Here is a 20444-nt window from a genome sequence, read left to right as displayed (position 1 = left end):
CACACCAATAAAATTAACAAGAATAGTAAGAGTTTCAGCCTATGAACCTGGCCTGCATGTAGCTGTTCAGTCTGAGTTGTCTGTGCAACACCTTCATTAACTTGCACAATTATCTAGTTAACCACAACTCAGGCCTCACATGTCCAGGTTCTTAGAAGAACCCCTTCTTTGTCTAAAACCTCACTTACTCTCTTCCATATTTTTCTACCACGAGATAAACCATAAAATGGTCAGATGGTTATGGAATATGGTGGACTATAGAATGTGGTCTTTCAGCTTAGTTGTGAAGTCTTGTCTTGAAGAATGAGATCCAGAAACATCCTTGTTTTACATCCTTGTTCCTTCTTAGCCTCCAGCTTTTGCTTCTGCAGTAACTAAAGATTTTTATTTTTATAGACGCTGTCCATGGCTTACCTGACAGGAATGCTCGCCAGGTAAATGTCCATACTAAGCACCTGAATAACATGCTGAGTATTTGTGTGTGTGTGTTTGTGTGTGTGTGTGTGTGTGTGTGTGTGTGTGTGTGTGTGTGATTATATTTTTTCCCTGGCATTCTGCATTTTTCTGCAATCAGTAGAAAATCAAGACCTATATCAAATGTATAATTTGATTTTAATTTCTAGACTTTCTAAGACTATTATTCTTCAGTTCTCCAATTGTAGCCCAATTCTGTAGCCAATAATCAGTTGCCTATAATTAGCCAACTTTTCCCAATAGGGTTGAGCATCATTTATATTGCATCTCCAACATTAGGGAAAGTGATATTTACTTAACCTAGCTGGCATGTAGTACTGTTGATGCACGACATTATGATACAATATTCTGTTTTCAGAAGTAAACCCACCCTCTTCCTCTATTTATCCCAACGCCTTTTCTTGAATTAGACTCAGCATCCAATGAACTGCAGTTGTTTGGCAGGCAGGAAGACAATCTATTAAAATAAGTCAATGGGACAGTCAAGCCCAATTTTCTGCTAACATGGACTCTTTTTCTGATTTGCACAGAAGCTAGCAAGATAGGAATAATAATAAGGTCTAAATACTAATACTATGCTTATTTATTAAATTCTCGATAAAACTCCTCATGGTTTGATACTGGTTAGCTAAAGTAAAGTTTTAAGATTAAGAGTATTTCTTCTTAATTGAAAAGAAAGGAAAATGCTACAGTGATTATTTTTATTTTTGTTCACTTAATTTTTCTTAGTATTTGAAATCATACAAAATTGTTTCATAACTTGAAATTAATTTAATCTTATTGATATAACTGGCAATGAATAATGATTGAAATTTTACAAGATTACTAAACCTCATACTATTTTGATGGACTATGTTCATTTTAAGGTACGATCTTGAGAACATTTAACCATCTTGAAAACCAGTGGTTTTTAACGGACTGGAGTACTTATGCATTGCCTAAGATCACCCAACCGAGTCCTCAAAATGTGGTCAATTGTTAACTTACAAATTTATTTTCTATAATAATATTTTTCTGGGAGCTCTGTCTGTCTGTTTGATAATGTACCTGTGCAGATGGGCAAAACAAAATAGCCAATGAACCAAACATCTACACTACTATATCTATATATACACTTCTATGTATATTCTGCTCTATAGTACAAGGTTTATAGCTTCACAATGCATGTCTTAAAAGGCTATAATGAGTGGAGAAGAAGTGTTGGCAGAAGGACTGTTCCAGTGTTTTACTCTTCAGAATATCATCATTTCAGGGAACCAAGATCAGGCTGATAGCATGCAACTGCTGTACAGTAGCTCTAATTCTGCCCAGAAATGAATAGATTGAAGTGGAGGAGAGGGGGAAGATGCTAGAAAGAGTCTTCTTTTTCACTCTGTCTCTGGTTTGGGTCTTGTATAATCCTCTCTTTGTTTCTGCTGTAACAATCTCATGTAGAGCAACATGATGAATTTCCATTGTTCCGTATTTATCAAAGGCCAACCAATAGTATGGGGAAAGCAAATGTGAAGAGCAGATAAGCAAATCTGTCACTCAAACATTCCAGATAATTGAACAGGGCAATAACCACTACGCTTCCCCTACCTATTCAGCAAGCGTTTGCAAAAGAATATAAAAGTAAATTGGGAGACTCAAAATACTGAACATATTTTTCTAGGAGCAAGTTCTATTAAAGTCTAGAACTTTGGATATAATATACTGATGGAACAGTGGGAAAATATGTTTTCAATTAAATGTTAAATATGTTAAAAAAATTGGGGTTTACGTTATAACATTGGAATTTGCATTGCTATAACTTAAACGAGATTTGTTACAAAATGATACACTCTTGATACATATACTGTATGACTGCAGAAAAATTGTCTTAGAATGTTTAAAGGTACTGATAGAAGACAATATTTGTAGATTAGGGTTGAACTGTTCAGAAAGTCATTGGTACTCTCTGAGCTTGGTGGTTTTCTTGCAGATGTTTCATTAGCAACAGGTAACTTCATCATGATGTTAACTAGTTTGGTAATGAGACCTCTATAAGAAAACCACCAAACTCAAAGAGCATCAAGGTCCCTATTGTATGAAATTACTTCAAATTTATTATGTGAACATGATGCTAGGTCATTTTATCATGCCTGGTGGACTTGTAAAAAAGCCAGAAAGTTCTGGATTTAAATACATATAATGATATAAAGGAGGTTCTGGATTAACATTCAACTGAAATTAGAACTTTTCTTGCTGGGATTAATTGGTGGTCAATTAGAAAAAAGTCCCACAGATGTTTTTCTATGACCTTGAAGATGGAAATTGGCCATTAGATTAACAAATGATCCATAGACAAATTTATAAATTTTAAACAGATTTTCTTATGATGTGTCTGATCTTGACTGCTTGACTCTTCTCAACAATGTCATGTCATTACTTCTTTTGCAGCTACTACAACACCACGTCCGTCCTCCTCTGCCTGGGGATTACAACTTTGGTTTGCCTTTCCGTCACCCTATTTAGCTTCCAGACCAAGGTGCATACATGCATTTATACCATAGTTCCCTGATTTTACCATTTCCTATGTAAGCAGATAAGTTTTTTCTTTGTTAAAATTAGCAGGCTGCAGGGATTGCCATTGCCTATTGCAGCCTCCGCTTGCCCCATTTTTGACCTCCACATCCCATTTTTGGCTTCCGCGTGCCCCGTTTTTGGCTTCTGCGTGCCCCATTTTCCATCCATTTTAATCCCTGCTGCCTGGAAAGGGTAGAAAATGGGGCACGCGGAGGTGGCAATAGGCTATGGCAATCCCTGCAGCCTGAAACAGCTGAAGTTTGGGAAGCCTGACAATCAGCTGCTTGCGCTAATCAGGCTGTGCTGAAACTGAAACAGGCTGTTTGCTGTATGCTGCAAGGAGGCAAATTTCTGGGAGGCAGATTTTTTTTCCTTGTGCTAATCAGGCTGTGCTAAAATTGAAACTGAAATGGTTGTTTGCTGTTTGCTGCAAGGAGGCAAATTGCTGGGAGGCCGAGACAGATTTGTTTTTCTTGTTTTTCTCCCCAAAAGTTAGGTGCATCTTATACTTCGAAGCGTCTTATATTCTGAAAAAATATGGTATTTGCAGTCTTAGCAAAAGGAAGATTTTACTCTAGAGCTGCGTTTTTCAACCTCAACAGCTTTACAATGTGTTGAAGATTCTGGGAGATGAAATCCACCCATCTTAAAGTTGCTGAGGTTTAGAAACCCTGCTTTAGAACTTACACCATTGAGCAAACTTACACGGCTTCTCCTTCCATGCAGGTAATGGTAGCTTTCAAAAAGCAACTTTTCCATGGAATTAGACTTGCCCCTCTGCCCTCCCCCCCTTTCCATATCCAAATTTGAGAATTGGCTCAAGAATTGCCAACCCAAAAGTTAAAATAAATTTTCTCCCACTGGGAATGAAATTAATTGGCAACTTTTTAGATGGAGAAAAAAAATGCTATTTGAGACCTTTTCAAACAGTATGATGAGTTTAAGAAAAACCCACTCCATCATCTTTCATTCAGAAGGACTTTATCAGGCAGGAACAGCAAGAAAAACTAAATATAATAGAATACTTTGAAAGAGTCTTTTGCCCTTTCCACATTGCAAGTCAAACATTTTCTATTTTTTGGCAGGGTTGAGTTCATGCTATGTTGACAGCTACTCTTGATCTGATCTCTATTTATGATTTTGCCCCTATGATTGGTATTGAGGGCTGCGTTGGAGTTTATAGAAAACATAAAAGGGAATATACAATATATAATATACATTAAGTTCAGAGAACATGTGGTAAAGGCTATAAATAGCAATAGCAATAGCAGTTAGACTTATATACCGCTTTACAGGGCTTTCAGCCCTCTCTAAGTGGTTTACAGAGTCAGCATATTGCCCCCACAGTCTGGGTCCTCATTTTACCCACCTCGGAAGGATGGAAGGCTGAGTCAGCCTTGAGCCAGTGAGATTTGAATCGCCGAACTGCAGCTAACAGTCAGCTGAAGTGGCTGCAGTACTGCACTCTAACCACTGCGCCACCTCGGCTCTTAAAGAGTCGAGTAAAGAATGGAAGTATGTCCCATATGGGTGCTAAATGAAGCAGCAAATATTTGGGGAAATTTTTTATTCATTTATGGGAGCCCCCTCAATCGTGTGACTTGAAGATTTGTTGGATATCAATTTCATTGGTGCTCTAAGGTGGCAGATTCAAGGCATCTGGTCAATATTAAGTTGGGAAAGGCAGATGTGGGCATTACTTAGGCCAGGGATCCCCAACTCCCCGGTCCATGACATGCCAGAAACCAGACTGCGTAAACAAGCAAAGCCCCATCCACGGGATGCAGGCAGCACAAGAAGCCTTATCCCCTCCGGTCCAGGGGAAAAAACCTCTCTCCCTGGAACTGGTCCCTGGTGCCCAAAAGGTTGGGGGCCACTGACATAGGCTATCCAGGAGCTAAGGGACTTTCAACTTTTAATCCATGCATCTTATACCTGTTTCCTCTTGTTTTCTCCCACAGTATGACTTTACATCTTGCCAGGGGGTGCTCTTTGTGATGCTGATGGTGCTGCTGTTTAGTGGGATCATACTGGCTTTTATGCTTCCTTTCCATTACGTAAGTTTCCTATTTTTGCCAACCGAATCCATAAATGCATCCTATCAAGTGTTATTTTGCCATGTCTAGCAGCAGAGGAGATGCAGAACTATCTTTCTATGCTCGTTATGCCATTTAGTTAGAAACAACAAAAAAGCACACTACAGGCAGTCCTGGACTTACAACAGTTCACTTAGTGACTGTTCAAAGTTACAACGGCACTGAAATAAGTTACTTGTGATCATTTTTCACACTTATGACCATTGCACCATCGCCATAGTCACCTGAATGAAACTCAGATGCTTGGCAATTGACTCGTATTTATGACAGTTGCAATGTCCCGGGGACATGTGATCTCCTTTTGCAACCTTCGGACAAGCAAACTCAATGGGAAGCCAGAATCACTTATCGATGGTGTTAACTAATGTTAAGAACTGCAGTGATTCACTTAACAAATGTGCTATGAAAAGTAATAAAAAAAGCAATGGGCCAAGCTCATTGAACAAATTTCTCACTTAACAACATAAATTTTGGGCTCAGTTGTGGTCGTAAGTTGAGGACTACCTGTATCTTAAATTTTTTCTGTACATTAGTTTTCCGTATCTGTATTACCTTCACTAATCAAACTACAGAAGGATCCTTTGAAAGAAAACATGATTCAAGAATGTGAACCTCACTAGATATTTGGGAGGGAAATCATTTCCTTTCTCCATTTTCACTAAACTCTTTAGGTTTGATTTATTTTTCTCCTCTATTTTTTTTTTTTTACTTTTATCACAACTGCTACTGGCATAGCTAGTGTAAGGCAGAAGGCTTGGGACAGATTGTCAGCCAAAAGGAGAAGTGTCAGTTATATGGAGGTGGTAAACAGTTATGGAAGATCTTGTTGAAGAGAGGAAAGTAAAGATGAATTTTTAAAAAAACTCTGCTGATCTTTTGTTCTGCTGTTTGTAGAATCTGTTCCGGGGGCTGCTGATTGCTTGGTATCTAATTGCCGTGTTCTCATCCTTTTTTCTATATATTCTCACCAGAGGTGGGTTGCTAGCGGTTCACACCAGTTTGAGCGAACCGGTAGTGGACATTGGGACTGGGTTGCTGAACCGGTAGGGAGGGCCAACTTGCCACGCCCCCCTCACCCATGCTGTTGCATATTTTTTATTCAATTTATAATGTTCTGCGCATGTGCAGAACAAGTAACAGGCAACTACGCATGTACAAGCCACACGCGGTGGGCTGGCGCATGAAGCGAACCGGCAGCAACCCACCCCTGATTTTCGCTCAGTAACAGAATAATACAGTAACAGACTTGGAAGGGACCTTGGAGGTCTTCTAGTCCAACCCACTGCTCAAGGAAACGGGAAACCCTATACCATTTCAGACAAATGATTGTCCAATCTCCAGTGTTGGAGCTTTGGGAGGCAAGCTGTCTCACTGATTAAATGTTCTAACTGTAATTTCCTCCTAAGCCTTATCTCAGTTTGTTTTGCCACATCAATTACCTGTGTTTTAGGCCTTATTATCACTTTAGCAGTAGCAGGTTGTGTTACTGGGTTGCGTTTAGTTTTGAGTTGCTTATGGGGCAAATATTTATTATGGGAGGGAAAGAAACAGGTAGAATGCAGGCAGGGAGGAAGGTTAGCATCTCTCCAACAACAGAGTTTTTATTCTACCATTTGTTATCACAGGAGCCTTCTAGATATTGAGAAATACTGATGGGGGGAAAAAGCGGGGGGTAAGCTTACGTTGGGCTGGCCTACATGGTGAGGCTCCTTTGATAAGCACACTTTGTTTGCTTGTTTTTCGGCTGGGTTGGGCTTCCCATTAACTTGGTTGGCTGGGATCATTTGTCATCGCTAATTGTTTCCCTCTGGAAACCATTTTGAACTTCCATTTACATTCTTCTGTTATCATTCTGCAGTAGCAGAAGACGTCATCTGCAGTGGAGGATTTTCTAATCTCAGTATAACATATCTAAAAAAAAATGCCCATAGGCTTCCGACAGTGTGTGGGAGAAAAGAGTTACATTATTTTATTGCTGGGATTTTTGAGTTCTGGGAGAAACAATTTCTTCTTCTTCTCCCCATAGATGTCCATTAAAAAAAATACTCAGGGATGGGCTGCTATGGGTTCACCCGGGTTCGGAAGAACCCATAGCTAATGTTATGGCCGGTTCGGAGAAACTCCAAATCCCACCACTGGCTGGCCCCTCCCACCCTGCCCCTCCTCTCCCCGGAGTCTCCACACAGCCTGTTCTGGATGTGAGGTAAGTGCAGCAGGGCCTGCGTGGAGGCTCAGGGAGGGAGGAAAACGGGCCACCCAGAAGTTCCGGAAGGCCAGAAACGGGCCTGTTTTCAGCCTCCGAAGCCTGGGGGAGGCAGTTTTTGTCCTCCCGGAGGCTTAAGGAAAGCCTCCAGAGCCTGGGGAAGGCAAAAAGGCCCCCACCGTGGTGCAGGAGGCCATGCCCACCCAGCAACCAGCCAGAGAACCAGTTGCTGAAATTTTTGAAGCCCTGAAAATACTGATGGATTGGAAATAGCATTTACCAACTCCTTTCACCATATCCAAGCCATTGAGTGTGACCGGCTTTCCTTTTCATTTGTTAGAATTAAAACAGAGTATGGAGAAGTATGCCACCCCCCAGAGGAAGCAGCAGACAAGTTGGGGGTTAGCAATGGTTTTTAGCCTGTTCCTCTAATCTTGGACTTCTGTATGTCTTAATTTTCTAAAGTCTAAATCTCTGATAGGAAAGACTTATAAGAAAACAAAAATTGGCTAGATGAAAATGCATTGTTTTATTTTCCTGGATGTTGAAGATGACAGTTGTTAAAAAAAAGACACACACCCCCAAAATGATTTTAAAAAAAAAAAAACCTTGCGTGTAAAGAATTGCCAATATTTCATCTTCTCTAAATGGCTTTCAGCACATTCTTGTTCTCTAGTTGTTTTTCCTGATCATAACTGTCTCTTTGGGCAAGTCTGCAGATTAGAGCAAATCATGACGTGAAGTTAGTTTCAATTGATCACAAGATGATAAATGGTATGCTTGAATGCATTCAAGAATGGAGGTTGAGAAACAGACAGGATACAGTGAACTAGCTTGACCCAGAGAAAGTTGTCCTCTTCATTAATGTGATTTCTGCTTGAAGAAAAGGTAGCAAGTCCCATTTTTATTTGGTCTTTGACCTTAAATAAATCTTTCTATAAAGATTTTTTATATAAAAGAGTTCCACTCATGTGATCCCCCATTTATAGTTGCTGCCTACCAATGCAACAAGCTGATAAAACCTTTACCATGTGATCTATGCAGATCCTTTTTACTATCCCTATAAAAACAACAAAAGGTTTCCAAAATACACACACACAAACCAACAAACACCCCCCCCACACACACACACTTATTTGAACATGTTTTAAAAAGTGATAACTATTCAAAATCTGATTGAGGGGAATGTATGCTTCCGTCATCTACACGAGGCCTGATAATATACAAATGAGATATTATCAGCTATATACAAATATATAACATTCCGGTCATACATTCATCTTAAATATTAACAGAAGCAAAAATGGGAAAAATAATATTGCTTGCATGCCTGAATTATTCAGGCCCAAAGTGAATTTAGTGGTGCTTTTTAATTACTGAAGAGAAGGACCAGGGGAGACATGATAGCAGTGTTCCAATATTTGAGGAGCTGCCACAGAGAGGAAGGGGTCAAAGTATTTTCCAAGGCACCTGAGGGCCAGACAAGGAATAATGGATGGAAACTGATCAAGGAGATTCAACCTAGAAATAAGGGTAAATTTTCTGACAGTGAGAACAATCAACCAATGGAACAGAAGTTGCCTTCGGAAGTAGTGGGAGCTTTATCATTTGAGACTTTCAAGAAGAGATTGGACTGCCATTTGTCAGAAATGGTGTAGGATCTCCTGCTTGGGCAGGGGATTGGACTAAATGACCTACAAGGTTCTTTCCAACTCTGTTAATCTGTTAAAATCTGTTAGTCTCACTATATGAAAACAATAAAGCTCCTTAATTACATATACATACTCACAGAAAGATAGAAATAGTAGAGACTAGATAGTGAAAGATGTAGCCTTAATTTGTTCTATTTGGATGAGAAGGCCACCAGTAGAATTCTGGAGGCACTCGTCCATAAAGAGATCCTGATGTCCTACAAGAGGCAGAATAATTGAATGACTAGAAAGATAATGGTTCCATCAAGGCCTCAACCCCATTAAATGCAGAATATCCAATGCAGGATGAACTACAGCATCCCTAACCCTGTTTGCTGTGTTAATCAGTGAAGGAAAGATTTGCGACTATTTCAAGAAGAAAACTCTAGGGCCTACCCTTAGTTAGAATCCGCTTCCCTATATTTTTCACCCAGAAGGCTACCTGTCATTATGCTCACTAGGTTCTTTTCCTTCTTCCAAAATACATTTCTATTTTGGATAATATACAGGAGACACATTCCTTTTATGTGTCCAATCACATTTGGCCAATAAAGAATTCTTCCTCTTCTCTTCTTCATTATTTGGGAATCAACTAAACCTTCCTTCTTTCAGCAGTCATTTGGATATTTCTGTCCTCACATAGATTATATTAAATTCTGTCCTATTAGGTTGACCCCAAAGCTCTGTCTCTTTCTCTGTAGGTGCCATGGCTCCAGGCCATTTATGCTGTTCTGGGTGCAGTTGTATTTACAATGGTAAGTCAGCATTGCTTGTATTGCCTAGGATCCTAGGGTCCTTTCAATGGATATGGGTCGTATGTAATTTTGCAGAGGGAGGGGCAGCAAAGGGTGAAAGTGGACTTGGTGATGATGCAAAGTGATTGGAATTACATCATGCACATAGACTAGGAGGTTCTGTTTTATGTGGGTTGTCAAGTAATTTTTAAAAAAACATTGTGAAACTTAATTTAATGTACATTAAAAAAGCGATAGGAAATTAACTTGGTGAAAAACGTGGGTTAGGGGCATTCTGTATCCCTAGGGCTAACGATTTATGGAGATTCTCAGTCATCCAGGTCATGATTGCCCCAAAGGTGCTTTTTCAAAAGGCAACTGGACTTCATTTGCTTTCACTTCTCATCCAAGAAGCTTCTTCAGTTCTTCAGTCCTTTAAGTCAGTGACTTAAAGAAAGAAAGCCCAGTTGCCTTTTGAAAAAGCACCTTTGGGACTGAAGTCTGTCAATATTTGGGTTAAAGTAGTGAGACCTGCAGGTCCCTTTTATGATATTACAATAACCTTATAGAAATTAGGTAGAATATTTTCATCATTCTTCAACTGCCTTCAAAAAGAAGATGAAGTCCTTGGACAATGTTGTTCTTCAGTTTAAGAATCTAAAGCAGAGTAAAGCATCCTGAAACATGCAGGCCAAGGAAAGCTAAAACAATATAGGCTACAGTGTGCCATAGACATAAGGCAGGGGTCGGCAACCCGCGACTCTGGAGCCGCATGCAGCTCTTTCATCCCTCTGCTGCGGCTCCCTGTCACCAGTCTGTTCCTCAATTGATAGGGTTTTCGGTTAGGACAGATAGAGGAAAAAGGACGCCATGCTAGGAGGAGACTCTATGGTGGAGGAACCGGACTTCCGATTGGCGAAGGAAGAAGGACGCTACTCTAGGAGGAGGCTCTATGGTGGTGGTCAGGAACAAGAATTCCGGTCAGCAGAGTAAAAAGGACGCTTCACTAGGAGGAGACTCCAGAATTGAATGGGGGGCTTCCAGTTAGGACCTTTGTGACTCTTCAAGTGTTTAAGGTTGCGGATCCCTGACATAAGGAAATTGTGGAAAGTATACTGTGTCAGTGATCAGTTTTAAGATGGTTGGTCCCAAAATAGGAATCTGTGGGTGGAAAGTATGCTCAGCCTGATTTTTATCCCCATAAAAAGCCAATATCCTCTCCTAGTCATGTTTTATTGTTTGGATTTCTGCACCAATGCAAAAGAACCAGAAATGTGAACTATTGTCAGGTAGATGAATGAATGAATGAATGAATGAATGAATGGTCTCAATAAAGCCATCAACTTTTTAAAAGGCACATGCTAGAAGCTTGTAGGCCACATACATGTATTGAAGGGATGTATAACAAGTGCATTTGTTGCAGCAGATTTGAGGTTTGCAATCTACTTACAAAAGGCAAGGAGCCAAGACCACAAAGGTTCCGAGAGAAGACAGGTTTATTGGACGCGTCCAGAGTTCAGTGAGATTGACACCAAGACTGAACTGCCGGGGCTATCCCCTGGCAGAGATTTTATACTTTTTAATTAAACATTACAAATCAAGAGGTGTTACAATAGGCGGATAGATTTTAGGGTCAAGACCCTTGCTGAGATCAGTAAAAGATATTTTTGGGAAAATTACAAATACAAGATTCTCATAAAGTTCCAAGTTACAATAGGGAAGCGAATCTTGGTTACTCATGAAGCAAGCAGGATATATTGCTAAAATATTGCTAAAATATCGCTGATTGAAGGTTAAAATATTGCTGACTTTAAAGCACGCAAAAGGCTGTCATGATTATTTTTGGTTTGTTCCTTACACCCATGCTTCCTGTTTCACTCTTGTGCAAAGCTTGCATTTACGTTCCCTTAATTTTTGCAATAGGAGAAAGAGGAAGTTTTAGGCCAGTAGTTCAAAAGTGAGCTTTGATTTTTAGTATTAAGCATTTTAAAGGTTATAATATTTAGCCTGTTAGAATCACCTAACCTGGTCAACCATTGGTAGGTTTACCTGTGCACCCCCTCCTGCATCACATTCATGGGATAAAACTGGCTGTATAGACTTTGCCCCTTCCCTATTCTGGGCTCTCCCAGGCTGAGAGAATGCAACATAGTCAAAGACCAAAGAAAAAGGCAGCAAGGCAGTGAACATGTTGTAGGCTGGTCTTACACCAGATCCTCTTCCATGTACCATTTCCCTGTCCACTATTATATTCTAAGGACAGATTCAGCCCACTGGGTCAGCAGGATTTCACGTCTCAACAGTTCAGCCCTATTTCTTTGTTCAGTAATCCATCTGATGGGAATAAACCTCCTTATTTGAGATATGTGCCTTTTGGGTGCTGGAACATTTCTCTCTGTTTGTCAGGGTTCCTGAAAAATCTTTCTGTAGATTTCTCTGCACACTTCTCTGAGCCACCAAAAGGTTTTCTTTTTTCTCTTTTTGGCCCCAACCCTCCCTCTGTTTCCATTTATCTTCTCTGCTCCTGATTCTGGACCTTTGAATGTGGTTCTTATGCAAATACTCAGCGATAGGAGAGATATACACATATCAGCTAAATGGGCCAGTGCCTTAAGCCAACAAGGTTATCCGGCCTATTCCTGTAATCCTGTTAACAATACTGGAATAAACCAGCTTACCACTTCCAATTCCAAACAAAGAAAAGCTGTTCCCCTTGCTTTCTGATCATGTCACTTTGCACCTTTGATAACCCAGGATTGCTCATGGCACTAAACCACAAATATAGAATGGTGGCTCCTGCCAAGCTTCATGAATGAGGATTTTAGGAAACAATCATGAAGCAAAGGAAAGAGGATGGAAAATAATAGTATTAGAAAATTAGTTTGAGGCTCCACTGGGTTGGTGTTGGAATGATGCTAAAATACAATTTGGACTTAAGCCTGTCTCATATACCATCTGGGATGAAGCAAAAACAAAGGGGAAACAGCATAAACAATTGCCAGGGCATGTTTTTGCAGCAGTTTGGTATTGTGGTTAAGGCACCAGGTTGGAAACTGGGAGACTGTGAATTCTAGTCCTATCTTAGGCACAAAAGTGACCTTGGGCCAGCCCCTCTGTCTCAGCTCTAGCAGCCAGGTAAAGGCAAACCACTCCCAAAATCTTGCCAAGAAAACTCACAGATGCAGTCTGCCAGTTGCCAGGTGACAAAGCCGACTTAAAGGGCTCTAAACCAAACCAAACCAAACCAAAAAAAGAGGGTTCAATGGAAAAAGCAGGGGCCTGAAATTTAAATCGTCTAGGCTTGATATGATTAATACCACTGCATTTGCAGCTGTGAAATTAGCAGCACCATTTCATGAAGCTCGTGTGGAAGTGACAGTAATGTGAAGAATATAACTCACAGATTCATTTCTAGCTTGAATTTTAAACTAATCCTCACCAGCCAACTTTTTGCCACTTCTGCAAACTACTGGGGAAAAAAAAGAGACTTTTATACCTTCTACCTCATAAGCTTAGGAAAAGGAAAAGTAGAAGAACGGTAGAAGTCCCCAGCTGGGATCCCAAAGAAAAGTTAGGATGTAAATCTAGTGCAGGAGTGTCAAACTTGTGTCATCACAGCAGGATCATGTGATGTATCTGGACTTTCCCCCCCTTTGCTAAATTGGTCCTGCGCATAGCTAGTGTGTGACTCATCTGGCCCGCAGGCCGCATGTTTGACAGCCCTGCTCTAGTGAATAGCCTACTCATTTTTTATTTAAATATTTAAATTCTGTCTTGCCAATAAATATACATCAGCCATAGTGTGCGGTTTGATTTTATTTAGCATATTGTGTGTACCTAGACACTCTGGCTTGTTTCGACAAACCACAGTAAAACTAAGCCTAGCTCAACAAGGCTAAGGAAATCAGGACACATCTACTGGACAGGATGATTCCTTTTCCATGTTCTTGCTCTGTCACTGAACCATACTGAAGCTCCGATTAGCCTATGGCTGGAGAAGATCCACAATTTATAATCCAAGCCAAGGGAACCTCCATAGTGAAGAGCAGAGTTAGGTAGGAGATGCTGAATATTCACGGATGTGAATCCAGCTGCACTTCCAAGAGAAGCATTTGGGAACACCCATGCACAGGACTATAGGTTTTGCACACATTTTTTCCCCATACATCTCTGTCAACTCTTTTCTTCTTACTTAACTTATGGGATTGGGGAGTAGGGATTGGGGAACCAACAACTTTCCAATTTTCTCCACCCAACGCCTTGGATACCAAAAGATTGCATTTTAATCACTGTCTGCATTTGCTTTTTTTTCTCCTTAGTTCCTGGCCTTTGATACCCAGCTGCTGATGGGGAACCGTCGCTATGCTATGAGTCCAGAGGAATATATTTTTGGAGCCCTCAACATATATCTGGACATCATCTACATATTTTCTTTCCTCCTTCAGATCTTTGGAAGCAGTCGGGACTGAGCCTCTAGGCCCTGTGTCTGATAAAACAGAAATATATTTAGAAAGAGAAAGAGAGAGATTTATAATAATACAACAAGCAAGAAAGGAGAGAAGGAAAGAGAAGTAACCTCTCTGTCCTTTAGCAAGCTTAATTGCTTCAAGAGAGCATTTGCTCACCCACTGGTCTACCTGAGCTCCCGATACAGTCGTGTGTGTGTGTGTGTGTGTGCGTGTGTGTGTGTGTACACTTGTGTGTGTATTTATATACACATGCTCTTAGGATAAACCGGTATATATGCTAGGCTTTCCCTTGCTTTCATAACTGCTTTCAATATGTATACTGAAATTAGAGTAATAGAGGAAAGAGCACTTAGGAGAGAGAAAAAAATACTATTGATTTTAACTTAAAACTGAACAAATGAAGAAACGAAATAGTCAGAAACTTAAGTTTGCTATATCCAAAGTGAGCAAGTTGTAAAAACGCCCGAAATGTATGTAAAGTTCATTTTGTTATTATGTGAATTGTTCCAAATTTCAGAGTTCTGGCACAATCCTAGTCTGTATATTGTTGTTTCTACTTAGATCTGCTCCCCCACAGAGAGTTTAGTAGGTTATATATAGTTCTTCTTGGTTATTTTTTTAGCCAATTGAATAACAAGATTTTATCTGCTGAAATTTCTTAGTACTCTTTCGGGGCCTTCATTTTGGCTAGATCATTTTTATCTGGCCTACCCATTTAATTTCCCGATTTCTAGCTGAAGATATCTTTTTTAAAAAAGAGTTATTTTGCAGATTTTTGTTTTGGCCCTAATCTCAGGCTAGCCAAAAAGGGAGAGAAAAGTGAACCTTATAAAAAATGAACCAAGGGCAATGTTGGAGTTGGTTATGCTCTGGTCCCAACCACTGGTAGAACCACCATTTGCTTTCCTTGCACATGTGCTTCTGCTACATCACATCTTCCACTTGTCCTTACTCTCTACTTCCACCCAAATGTTAAGTTCCTTGGGACATTGGTGGTAGTGCAGAGGAGATCTTTTCAAGAGCTTATCAGAGCCCAGAAGATGACAAGGCAATCAGCAAATAAGAGAACCATCATCGATTTGAGCACATTCTTATTATCCCATTATTTTGTGAGTGGGTATTGAGTGGGCTTTATAGAAGAAAGAGACACCTTTTGGCAGTTTCATAACATGTTGTAAATAACTAAATCTAAAGAGGATTTCTGAAAAGGGTTTATTCATTCTCTGTAAGAGTCTTCAATAACTTTGCACTCTCCCCATAATAATCCTTATGAAGATGAAGAGACATAGATGGCAACCTTATTTCTCCTACAAGACATTTTTGTAACCCTGATCACTTTTATCCATTAAAAAGTATCTTGCTACTTGTCCTGTGCAATAGTCCAGAACTACTTTTTCTACTTTGGTGTAATCATCGAGGCCTAAAAACATAATTTGCAAGTTGTCACTTAAAGCTACAGGTATGCAGGTCTTGGCGTATCACTTGCCATCTTCAGGCTGGTGCTTTCGGCTTCGTGCTCGTACGAGCTGCCGAAGGCACCAGCCTGAAGATAGTGAGTGGGACCTCGTCGAAAAGTCACCAAGATACCCTCAATCTTACATGGGAAAAGACCTGAATACGCCAAGACCGTGCTTTATTCAAGTATAAAGTATAATCTTTATTGTCATTGTACTTAAATACAACTAAATTGGTTTTAACCTCACTGGTGCAAAATTGTAGCAGAAACGAAAAAAGAAAGAAAAAGAAAAAAAACTAGGGTGTGCATGGAGTGATTGTGGTTGTATTTAAAAGTCTGACAGCCCAAGGATAGAAACTATATTTAAAACTATTTGTTTGGCTAGCTATACTTTGATGTCTTGAAGAAAGGCTTGCCACAAAAGTAAAAAATAACAAAAAAAAGCTTCTTCCAACATGTTAAAAACAAGAAAAAGGTTAAGGAAACAATTGGTCCATTGCTGGGAGAAAGTGACAAAAAGGTGACAAGCAACAGGGAGAAAGCAAAACTATTTAACTCATGTTTTGCATCTGTCTTTACACAAAGGGATAAAACAGTCCAACCTATCAAAAACAGCACCACAAAAATCAGATTAGGAACACAAATTGAAATAGGGAAGAATATGGTAAGTGAGCACCTGTCTACCCTAGATGAATTCAAATCACCAGGACTGGATGGATTACACCCCAGGGTTTTGGCAGACCAGATCTGAACCACTGAACTATATCTTTCAGAGATCTGGAGCACCAGGGAACTACCAGAGGATTGGAAAAGAGCTGATGTGGTTCCCATCTTCAAAAAAGGGAAAAAAGATCCAGGAAACTATAGACCTATCAGCCTGACCTCAATACCAGGAAAGATTCTGGAAAAGATATTCAAGCAACAAATTAGCGAACACCTAGAAGCAAACAAAGTAATAGCCAAAAGCCAACATGGGTTTGTCAAAAACAGATCATGCCAGACTAATCTTATTGCATTCTTTGATAATGTGACAAAATTAGTGGACCAGAGGAATGCCGTCGATATAGTTTACTTGGACTTCAGTAAGGCATTTGATAAGGTAGACCATAACCTACTACTAGATAAAGTAGAAGAATGTGGGTTAGACAGCATCACCACCAGATGGATTGGTAACTGGCTGACCAACCACACTCAAAGTGTAGTCCTCAATGTAACTGCATCTTCATGGAGATGCAGTGGGGTATGCAGTGGAGTATGCAGTGGAGTACCCCAAGGCTCTGTTTTGGGCCCAGTACTCTTCAACATCTTCATCAATGATTTGGATGAGGGAATAAATGGGGAACTCATCAAATTTACAGATGACACCAAACTGGCAGGAATAGCCAACACTCCAGAAGACAGGCTTAAGATACAGAAGGATCTTGACAAACTTGAACATTTGGCACTATCTAATAAAATGAAATTCAATGGTGAAAAAAGTAAGGTTCTAAATTTAGGCAACAAAAACGAAATGCACAGGTACAGTATAGGTGGTACTTTGCTCAACAGTAGTAACTGTGAAAGGGATCTTGGAGTCCTAGTGGACAACCATTTAAATATGAGCAGCTGCCAAAAAAGCCAACACATTTCTAGGCTGCATAAACAGGGATAGAATCAAGATCACGTGACGTGTTAATACCACTTTATAATGCCTTGGTAAGGCCACACTTGGAATACTGCATTCAGTTTTGGTCACCACAATGTAGAAAAGATGTGGAGACTCTAGAAAAAGTACAGAGAAGAGCAACAAAGATGATTAGGGGACTGGAGACTAAAACATATGAAGAACGGTTGCAGGAACTGGGTATGTCTACTTTAATAGAAAGAAGGACTAGAGGAGACATGATAGCAGTGTCCCAATATCTCAGGGGTTGCCACAAAGAAGAGGGAGTCAAACTATTCTCCAAGGCACCTGAAGATAGAACAAGAAGCAATGGGTAGAAACTAATCAAGGAGAGAAGCAACTTAGAACTGAGGAGAAGTTTCCTGACAGTTAGAACAATTAATCAGTGGAACAGCTTGCCTCCAGAAGTTGTGAATGCCCCAGCACTGGAAGTCTTTAAGAAGATGTTGGATGGCCATTTGTCTGAAACGGTATAGGGTTTCCTGCCTAGACAGGGGGTTGGACTAGAAGACCTCCAAGGTCTTCCAACTCTGCTATTGTATTGTATTGTCTTCTGCTCGATGGTAGAAGTGCAAAGAGACACTGACCAGGGTGTGAATCATCTCTGAGTATCTTCCTTACTCTGCTAAAGCAGCGAGATCTGGCAATGTCATCCAGTGGTGTCAGAGGGCAACCAATGGTTTCTTGTGCCGAATTGATCACGCTCTGTAGTGCCTTCCTGTCCGCAGCTGTTAAACCAACATACCATACTGTAATGTAATATGTGAGGACACTTGCTATGGTGGACCTATAGAAAAAGGTCATCAGCTGCTTTCCACCTGATTTTTTCGCAGGACTCTAAGGAAATGAAGTCTCTGTTGGGCCTTTCTAATCACCAGAGACATGTTGTTTTTCCAGGAGAGATCTTGACTAGTAAGCACTCCCAAGAATTTAAAAGAGGAAACCTTCCCCACACAGCCCCCCTTGATATATAGTGGGGCAGGCTGCTCTCTGTGCTTTTGGAAATCTAGCACCATCTCCTTTGTTTTACTAGTATTTAGTTATAAGTTGTTTCTTGAGCACCATGCGGATACCTTCTGGACTTCTTCCCTGTATACTGATTCATCCCCTCCAGTTATGAGACCCAGCATCGTTGTGTTGTCTGCAAACTTTATTATGATGTTGGATGGATCAGAGGATATCGACAAATTTTGGCACTATAGTTCAGATGGCTCTTGCTGATTGTTAAGAAAACTATTAAAATTGAACGTAAATGGTCTGGAGGAAAAATGGACTCCCTCTGGAGCCTGCCATGCCTTACCCTACTCCTCTCCCAAATATTTTCTGGTCAAATGACAGTGTTGATACTTAGCTTTGGTTTGGGTGGGGGTTCTAAGTAGCAGTGTTTCCCAATTTGGAGCCTTTGAGTTGTGTTTATCTAGACCGGGGCTGTCAAACTTAAGGCCCAGGGATCAGATCTGGCCCGCAGGGTACTTAGATCTGGCCTGTGGCGCCACTCTGGAAACAGCGAAGGACTGGCCTGCAATGCTTCTGCCAGTGAAAACTGGCTCCTAAGCTCCATTTTTACTAGTAAAGGGTTGCAGGAGGCCGTGGCAGCCAAAAACGGAGCTTGGGAGCCCATTTTAGCTGGCAGAGCGCTCGGGCCGCCATAGGCACCCCTGGCAGGAGTTATGTCAAGCAGGCCATGCCCACCCTGGTCCCTCCACCCCCTTAGGTCAAACAACCCTGATGTGGCCCTCGGTGAAATTGATTTGACACCCCTGATCTAGACTCCTATCCTTCCCAGCATGAAAGGTGGGCATTGGTGACCCATGAATCTGGAGAGCACCAAGCACAATCAGATTATTTTGAATGATTTTACAACAACAATATTTGGCGTTCCTTAGTGAGCTGAGTTCCTTAGTGAGCTGAGAAAATCATGTGGTTGAGAAAGAGCTGAAACCAGGTCTCCTTTACCACCTGGAATCTGCAGACAGATGCACTGTACGGGATGTTATGGTGCCTATTTCATGATTTGCTCACTGCTTTTCTTTTTAGACTGTCCTGCTTAGCCTCCGAGGATCTCTGCACATGAGGCAGAGCTCACCAGCAGCCTGTCATCCAAGCTGTGTTCAATTAGAATACCTGCTCACCTTTCCCAGTGTTTATAGCATATTGTGTTCCCAGGTGGCTCAGTTATTCAAGCAGGACATTCTGTCCCAGGTTAATGTATGCCTTTGGTTGCATTGCTTGAGTGCATCAGGTCCTGGTGCAGAGACATTAAGTTCCTTCGGCTCCCCCCTCCCTCCACAACTTGCAGGCTGATTTCAAGACTGGAATGAGCTCGTGTTTGTAGTCTCCATCAGAGCTCTTCGTGCCAAGTAAGGAAGTGTGCCAATGCTCCCTGCTCTAGAAAAAATACTCCCTGGTATCTAAGTGGCATGACCTGGAAGCCCAGGAAATTACACCTGAGGGTGGGGGGAGCGATACCAGAGCTGAGGTCAGCAACTAGCCATCCCCTTCCAAATTTCAGAAGCTAAAAGAGAAATGACAGCTGTGAGGTGTCAGTTGGATTGAAGAGATGAAGAAGACCTTTGAAGAGCTTTTAGCAAAAAAAAAAAAAAAAAAAGAGTAATTGTGACCAGGGGTATTTAGAGCAGAGGGATTTGGGGAGTGGGGGGGGGAGCAGGGGATGAGTTAAGAGGACTTTTGTTGCTAACCAGAGGGCAATCTCGTTTGGAAGAGCAGAGAGATGGTTTGCTTTACATGCCACCTCCCACCTCTGCATGTCTCCAGGCTACAGTTCAAATGAACTCAAGAGAGTAGCCAGAGTATCTTTTCATCTCCATTGGGCCCTTAATGTTCCTCATTTGGAAATCATACCAGTTATTTTCTTAACTGTGGGCTGAAGGCTAAGACCAACAGCCTGAAACTATTATTTAAAAGGCGATGCTTCCAGTTGATAGGGGTGGTTTATCTGAGATCTCCCTGAGAGCAGAGAAGGGAGTGCGTCATTGGGTGGTGTGTGGCAATTCTGGCCCATGAAGAAAAAAGGATTTCGCCAGCAAGGGCCCAAATCGCCTGTCCTGAGCACCATCCAATTGCAGCTGCTCTTCCAAGCACTCCTGCTTC

General features: G+C 41.0%; 1 protein-coding gene across 1 annotated transcript in view; it reads left to right on the top strand.

The window, feature by feature from the left end:
* The window catches only part of FAIM2 (Fas apoptotic inhibitory molecule 2), a 43187-nt gene extending 28973 nt beyond the window's left edge, over positions 1-14214 (top strand). Inside the window, exons 8-12 of the mRNA XM_032211788.1 lie at positions 397-434; positions 2896-2983; positions 4983-5078; positions 9713-9766; positions 14065-14214. Coding sequence (XP_032067679.1) covers positions 397-434; positions 2896-2983; positions 4983-5078; positions 9713-9766; positions 14065-14214 — 426 coding nt within the window. The remainder of the gene's footprint in view (positions 1-396; positions 435-2895; positions 2984-4982; positions 5079-9712; positions 9767-14064) is intronic.
* The last annotated feature ends 6230 nt before the right edge of the window (positions 14215-20444 follow it).

The sequence above is a fragment of the Thamnophis elegans genome, chromosome 2, assembly GCF_009769535.1.
Source record: "Thamnophis elegans isolate rThaEle1 chromosome 2, rThaEle1.pri, whole genome shotgun sequence".
Taxonomy (NCBI): Eukaryota; Metazoa; Chordata; class Lepidosauria; order Squamata; family Colubridae; genus Thamnophis; species Thamnophis elegans.
The sequence above is the reverse complement of the archived record's forward strand: the minus strand, read 5'-3'. Positions and strand labels throughout refer to the sequence as shown.